This window comes from Eleginops maclovinus, chromosome 2, assembly GCF_036324505.1.
Source record: "Eleginops maclovinus isolate JMC-PN-2008 ecotype Puerto Natales chromosome 2, JC_Emac_rtc_rv5, whole genome shotgun sequence".
In the NCBI taxonomy this organism is placed as follows: domain Eukaryota; kingdom Metazoa; phylum Chordata; class Actinopteri; order Perciformes; family Eleginopidae; genus Eleginops; species Eleginops maclovinus.
In genome coordinates this window covers 1339126-1346753 of record NC_086350.1, presented here as the reverse complement: position 1 = coordinate 1346753, position 7628 = coordinate 1339126, and the positions used below count along the sequence as shown (strand labels likewise).

The 7628-nt window shown below is 39.0% G+C and overlaps 1 protein-coding gene across 1 annotated transcript; it reads right to left on the bottom strand.

The window, feature by feature from the left end:
• Positions 1–795: 795 nt before the first annotated feature.
• LOC134874768 (troponin I, fast skeletal muscle-like) lies at positions 796–7236 on the bottom strand. The gene is made up of 7 exons (XM_063898934.1): positions 7081–7236; positions 5682–5714; positions 3892–3928; positions 3437–3565; positions 2964–3053; positions 1717–1890; positions 796–1152 (listed from the first exon to the last, which is right to left on the bottom strand). Exons 2-7 carry the CDS (start codon positions 5687–5689, stop codon positions 1075–1077), a joined length of 516 nt encoding a protein of 171 aa, XP_063755004.1. The 5' UTR covers positions 5690–5714; positions 7081–7236; the 3' UTR covers positions 796–1074.
• Between the last annotated feature and the right edge of the window lie 392 nt (positions 7237–7628).

Sequence of the window (7628 nt, the reverse complement as noted above, 5' to 3'; positions counted from 1 at the left end):
CTGAACCCTATAAAACATTACACAGAACACAGATTCTGTTCTTTAATACATACATCCTAAATCATAATAATGAATATATCAACAACAGGAAGTAAAGACACACCAACATTTGTCATTATTACATTTCCTTTAAACTATTTTGAATCAACGAAAGGATCCATTTATTTCTCTTTGTTTTTTATTAAATGTAAATAATGAAATGTATGGAAGGTAAATAATGCTGAAATTACTAAAGCAAGTTTTAAAAGAATCATATATTTTTAAAACACCGACGAATATATAATTCAAAACCAAGTCATGGCAACATTATTACACACAGGTTTGTGGTCATCTATATTTTGTGACTGAATCTGAACTAGTTTTATTTTCTGATTTATTTTATATAAAAACAAATCATTTATCTCAAATAATTATATCACCGCCTCAAGTTGAAAACAAATCTCAATCAGATTTGATAAATGATGTGTAACGTTATGTTCTACAGATATCATTCATGAAGGGGACTCGTCTTCATCTGATTCTTTTCATTCAATTAATACATAATAATTAATATTATATTTTCTCTAATTTTACCAAACACATCTTTTTCTGGTTTGTATTTTATTTAATATTATTTTTGACTAATTACATAACATTTTAGTTCAAAATCAAATGAAAAATTACAATTAGTATAAATAGAAATGAAGGATAAGGCTGAATGTTATTAAGTATATTATTCAAATAGTACTTGAGGTTAAAACTGTGTGCGCTGTTGCTGATGTGATGCACAGGCGAATAAAGACAAACCCAGTCGACTCCCTTCCACATTTTTATTGTTCAGTTTGTGTGAGTGTTCCCCTGACGCTGTGGAGTTTAAGACTTGTTATGGTGTGTGTTAGTGTGTGAACCTCCTCCGCCTCCATCCAGACAAAGACAAAAAAAAATAAGATCCTTTAAAAGCTCTTCTTCCTGCAGAGCGCCGCCTCCTTCAGACACGCTAACCTGCTGCTGCTCAGCCCTCGCTTCCACCAACACTGTAAGACTCGTGGAGTTCATGTATAATAAATATGATAAAGAAAAGGAGCAGCGAGGTGTTTAGACCGCCTCAAACATCTTCTTCCTGTCGGCCTTATCCTCAATGTTCTTACGCCAGTCGCCTGCAGCTTCGGTGGGCTGCAGAGGAGGAGAAACAACAAGGGGGGTTAGAAGAATTCAACTTGGTGTGTTGATGCATGGTGATGAAAAATGAAACTGAAACCGTGAGAAATGGAACTGTGTTGTTTTATTTTGCAAAAGATCCAAATCCAGACTTTTGATGCATTTTAGTTTAATCATTTTTAATCCATTTTTTTATTTATATGTTATTTGGGTTTTTTTTAAAGATAGGAATAAAAAACACATTAAAATAGTAAGAATACAATAAAATAAAATGCATACAAATATTCATTGTTAGTTATTGTTATTATATCTCATTTTTATTGTTACCTCCATTTAAAATCATATCCTTGTTTTATTTATTTATATTGTCCCATTTAAATATATTTCATTTATTTTACCAATTTGCATAATTCACTTTTCATAATATTAGTAATCGTGGATGTTTATCTTTACACAGTTAAGACAAATAATAAAAGAAAATCAGCTCAGCAGTAAATACAGCTTTTATTTCTACAGCATGTCTGTCCTCCTCCACCATTGGATATATGATGAGAAATAATGAACTAACGGTAGACTCACCTCCTCTTTGACCTCCTTCTTGACCTGCTTCAGGTTGGCCCTCAGGTCCATGTTCACAGTGTGTTTGGAGCCCAGCAGAGCCTTCAGCATGGTATCAGCGGACATACGGACCTTCTTCAGAGCGGGCTTCTTCACGCCTCTCAGATCCACCACTTTGATGTTCAGATCCTCAATCTACCGGAGAAAAGACAAACAAAAGATCTGTGGTTAACACGAGCCGGAGAGAAACGACATCAAATACATCAGTAATATCCCACTGGTGGATTCAAAAAGGGGGAGGCTAACAAGTGTCTGAATGAGACGACTAAACGCCATCAAGCCCAACATTAGCCTCCTTTAGCTTAGCGGTGGAGAGGTGAAGTCACGTGACCGTGCTGTAGTTCCTTTATAGCCCAACATTAGCCTCCTTTAGCTTAGCGGTGGTGACGTGAAGTCATGTGACCGTGCTGTAGTTCCTTTATAGCCCAACATTAGCCACCTTTAGCTTAGCGGTGGAGACGTGAAGTCATGTGACCGTGCTGTAGTTCCTTTATAGCCCAACATTAGCCTCCTTTAGCTTAGCGGTGGAGACGTGAAGTCATGTGACCGTGCTGTAGTTCCTTTATAGCCCAACATTAGCCTCCTTTAGCTTAGCGTTGGAGACGTGAAGTCATGTGACCGTGCTGTAGTTCCTTTATAGCCCAACATTAGCCTCCTTTAGCTTAGCGGTGGAGACGTGAAGTCATGTGACCGTGCTGTAGTTCCTTTATAGCCCAACATTAGCCTCCTTTAGCTTAGCGGTGGAGACCTGAAGTCATGTGACCGTGCTGTAGTTCCTCTATAGCCCAACATTAGCCTCCTTTAGCTTAGCGGTGGAGACGTGAAGTCATGTGACCGTGCTGTAGTTCCTTTATAGCCCAACATTAGCCACCTTTAGCTTAGCGGTGGAGACGTGAGTCATGTGACCGTGCTGTAGTTCCTTTATAGCCCACCATTAGCCACCTTTAGCTTAGCGGTGGTGACGTGAAGTCATGTGACCGTGCTGTAGTTCCTTTATAGCCCAACATTAGCTTTTTACTTCAGAAATCATAGAGAGGTGTTGATATGTGGAGATTATGCTGCTTAACTAAACGTGTCAGTATCATAAAGGTTTGTTTGACACAGAGATTATTTTCGGACATAATCCAGAATCACATGGAGGAATCCCGTTGGACAGGGAGATGCTAACAGCTAACCGTGCTGTGGTTCATAGAGCAGAGATGGTTTACCTCTTTGTCGGACTTCTGCACTTTGGAGAGGATGTCGTACCTCTCCTCATCAATCTTGTCGAGGAGGGCGTGCAGCTTCTTGCAGATTTCCTGTCAACACAAACACAAGTTCCTCAAAAGTGCTCTTACTGTTCTGGAGAGATGCAGTGAGATGCAATAAATAAAAAATTTGTAGTTATTTTTTAAAAGAACAATCGCTGTTTTAGAGGTTTGGCTTGAATTGAAGCTAATGCAATTACACATCAATGGTTTGGATAAGTGAATCTGTTTTCAAAGATGGAGATAATAAGTTTACATGTCAAAAGAAATCTCTTTGTAGGTAACATTTAAAACATGTAACAAATACATTCAAATGTAATTAAATTAAAACATGAAAGAGTTTAAAAATATGAAGCATTTATTGTGGGTAGCTTTCTGAGTCCTTTGCACATGGCTACTTCAACACCAGAGAAACCCCTCTGAGGATTACTCACCATGAGGGTGGCCTGGTCTCCGCTGAGGCTGGGGGTGGGGCAGTGCTCTGCCATGTACGCTGCCTTCGCTGCAGTATCGATGACCTTCTCCTCGTCGAGCCACTTGGCAGCGATGGAGAGGATCAGACTCTGGAGAGGAAACAGGAGGAGACTAGTTCAGTGTTTCATTCACTCACAACTAAAGAAGAGTGATCAGAATTTATCCCCGAGAGAAGAAGGTTTTACTGACACATCTGAATGAAATACAATTTAAACAATACAAACATAACAAGTGATGAACGTGCAGTTAAAGGCTTCAAAAATAAATGGTAATAAAGATCAAATCAAATCAAATAACAAAACCAAAGGTTTTTATATAATAATAATAGTACAATAAAGATATTTATATAAATGTTAGAACTTGCAATAAAAACATGGAGTAAATAAAGGTTTCTAAATACTAATATTAAACTCACCTTCAGGGCATGCCTGCGGCTGGAGGTCATCTTCTTTCTGTTTGGGAGGAAGCCACAGAAACATCATAAACCACCTTAATATTTATAGGTAACACTTTACTTGAATGGGTGTTCATACCACTGTCATAACCATCACACCTGTCCTAAACAGGAATGAATACTGATGACAGTTGTCTTTAAGGGTCATTCAGTAAGTTATGTCACTTTTGATGCACAGGTGACATTGATGAGATGTCCTTGTTATGACCACAGAACCACAAACCTGTCATAGCAGACCTCCATATGACGGTTAATGTCGCACTGAGATACCAAGCTAAACGCTTTTCTTAAGTTTCACTGTTCGGTCTGCTATGACAGGTTTATGGGTTCTGTTGGTTTATGTCAAGTTGTCATAACAAGGACATCTCAAACAATGTCACCTTTGCACCAAAAGTGACATAACTTACCGAATGACGCTTAAAGACAACTGTCATCAGTATTCATTGATGTTTAACACGGGTGTGATGGTTATGAACACCCATTCAAGTAAAGTGTTGCCATTTCTACTTCTTCACACTGAAGCCTCTGCTGATTGAAATAAACATGCAGAGGTTCTGTCATTCAGACATGTTCTCAAGAAATGTGTGTTGCTTTTAAGCCTTTGGAGTATCTTTGAATCAGGCAGATTTTAGGATGATTGTTTAAAAACAGCAACCTTTTACTTCTATTTCCTTAAATATAATGTATATGGAATATACATTTAATATGATAGACAATCAAAAGCACAGAGTTAATGTTTGAATTTATAAAGAGTGCTTTCCACATCACAAGCATCCACTCACTCTCTTCCAATGAGTACTTTTACTTAAGAGCAGCCTCTTAATATTCCTTCCACCTCTCTTATTCATTTTAATGAATACTTCTACCACTTCTATGGGTACTTTTGAATGAGTACTTAAGTAAAGACTATAGTAAAGTATCTGAATACTTCCTCCCTTTCTTATTCTGAATTTTTACTTCAGTACCCGATTTGAGTACTTTCCCCCCCTCTGATGTACTTTTCCTTACGTAGATAATCAGACTACTTTAGTAGAGTATCCGAGTACTTTTACTACTTCTTTTGGTGCTTAAAGAAAAGGATCTGGTTACTAAGGTAAAGTATCAGAGTACTTCTTCCTGTGTACTTATACTTCTCTAAAGTATCAGATTACTTCTTCCTGTGTACTTATACTTCAGTAAATTATCAGAGTACTTCTTCCTGTGTACTTATACTTCAGTAAATTATCAGAGTACTTCTTCCTGTGTACTTATACTTCAGTAAATTATCAGAGTACTTCTTCCTGTGTACTTATACTTCTCTAAAGTATCCGAGTACTTCTTCCTGTGTACTTATACTTCAGTCATTTATCAGAGTACCTGCTCCTGTGTACTTATACCACAGTCATCTATCAGACTACCTGCTCCTGTGTACTTATACCACAGTCATCTATCAGAGTACCTGCTCCTGTGTACTTATACCACAGTAAAGTATCAGAGTACCTGCTCCTGTGTACTTATACCACAGTCATCTATCAGAGTACCTGCTCCTGTGTACTTATACCACAGTCATCTATCAGAGTACCTGCTCCTGTGTACTTATACCACAGTCATCTATCAGAGTACCTGCTCCTGTGTACTTATACCACAGTAAAGTATCAGAGTACCTGCTCCTGTGTACTTATACCACAGTAAAGTATCAGAGTACCTGCTCCTGTGTACTTATACCACAGTAAAGTATCAGAGGTCTCTCCCTCTGGGTGTGTTTGACTTACTCAGACATCTCTGCGTGCTCGGCTCTTCACACCCTGCATGAGGACACAGATGGAGACGGATTAATTTGGGGAAACGTCTGAAGTCTTTTTGACCTCTGCTGGGAGCCGTAGTTCGTGTGTCAGGTGTCGGTTTGAGTTTCTCTGAGAGCAGCAGATTCTCTGACACACGGACGGACGGAGTATTTGAGGCGTAACGCGATCTGACGCCAACTGGAGAGCAGCGACGTCGACTGAACTAAACTGGGACGCCTCGAGTGTCCGGACCAGTTAATCGCAGATTCAGCGAAGGGTTAAACATGAGGAATACTTCAGAGGAACGTATCCTTAAATAAAGATCACCCAAATACTTTGGGTGATCTTTGTTTATTTTCTATTGATTCATTAATTACTTCCTCTTTAATTTCATTTTGTTATTTGCTTTTTTTAATTAATTATCTCGTCGATATTTTTCTAATTTAATTTATTTTATAGTTTTTAAAATAAAAGAACAACTTTATTGATAGAGCCCACACACACACACACACACACACACACACACACACACACACACACACACACACACACACACACACACACACACACACACACACACACACACACACACACACACACACACACACACACACACAATTAAACAATTAAAATAGAACTATAAAATGATCAACCACAACAGAAGGCGGCTTTACATCCATGCATACAGATTGATTTTCCAATAGTAGATCACATTACGACGGGGCACTTTGCATCCTGTGATTCTCAGTGACTTCTCAAAGCCCCACATTAAAGGCGTTAGAAGCTGCACAGTGTTGATTTTATGAAGCTGTTCTTATTTAATTTAACACATTTAGACGCTAATTATAAAAAGGATGAGAGCCAAGAGGAGAGAACACCCCGCAGGCACTGAGGTGAATAGGATTCATATACTCAGCCTACTTTCCATATTAATGACCAATTAACTGAGAATTAATGCAACCAACGAAACACTTCTACCTTCCTCTTCCTCGAAAAACTGCACCAATGTTTCCAATTTAAGAGTTTCAAACAGATTGATGGTCCTGTTTTTGTTTCACCGTGAATTTACTCTAACCCCTAACCCTTTGAAAGCATCTCAGTTTGACTCAGACATCAGAATGACACCTTGGTATTTCAGCCGTCTGACAGTTTTAGGAAATGCATTGACTCTCTATGAGCCTCAGGACCATAAACCACACAGAGTACAGCGCCCATAAATTCCCTTCTGTCGGGGAAAGAGGTCAGACGTCTGCAGCAAACATGCAGAAAGCGAGTTCAGGATGTCAGTCGGGTGGAGAAGCAAGCGGATATAAAGAGGATTTCTGCAGTGATTAAATCAAAGATGCTGCTCTCAGAGAACTGGAATATGAAATAGAGTTTACCTCACCTATTAAGAGACGAAGAAGAAGAAGAGGAGCGGGACACTTGTAGAAGAAAAGGAGGCACTGCCAAAACTACACAGTGAAAAATGAAATAGGGTATATATGGTGGGTTGCGATGTCTCAGCAAAATGCTCACATCCTCTTTATGGAAATGGATTCCGATAGACCAATGGGCCGGCGGGCTCCTTAAAATACACCGAGCTGCAAAACGCCCTCCCCGAGAGCAGGCTTCAAAATGCAGATCCACACAAGAGGAGGGAGGGGGGGGGGTATAAAAGAACATACACAAGACTCAATGAGGCCATTAATGACCTTAAAGTGCAGAAAAATCTGCTTTGATTTCTAAAAATGTCCCTTAAAATAAGCTTTACTGTTGTTTTTGAAGCCACATCTTCCACTTTAACAGAGCTAATGCAACTTCACCTCAAAGACACGTTCAAAACATCTCGCTGAAATCCTAATCAAAAGCCACTTTCCACATTTTCGATTATTGAGTCCACTCTTCTTATTAAGAGAAGCAGACGTGGATTTGGTGTCCGTCCTCTCACAACGA

Coding starts and splice junctions, on each gene's coding strand:
- LOC134874768 (XM_063898934.1), bottom strand. Junction 3,566..3,891: donor GCCGCAGGCATGCCCTGAAG/GTGAGTTTAATA, acceptor TTTCCTCTCCAG/AGTCTGATCCTCTCCATCGC. Junction 1,153..1,716: donor AGAAGGAGGTCAAAGAGGAG/GTGAGTCTACCG, acceptor CCTCCTCTGCAG/CCCACCGAAGCTGCAGGCGA.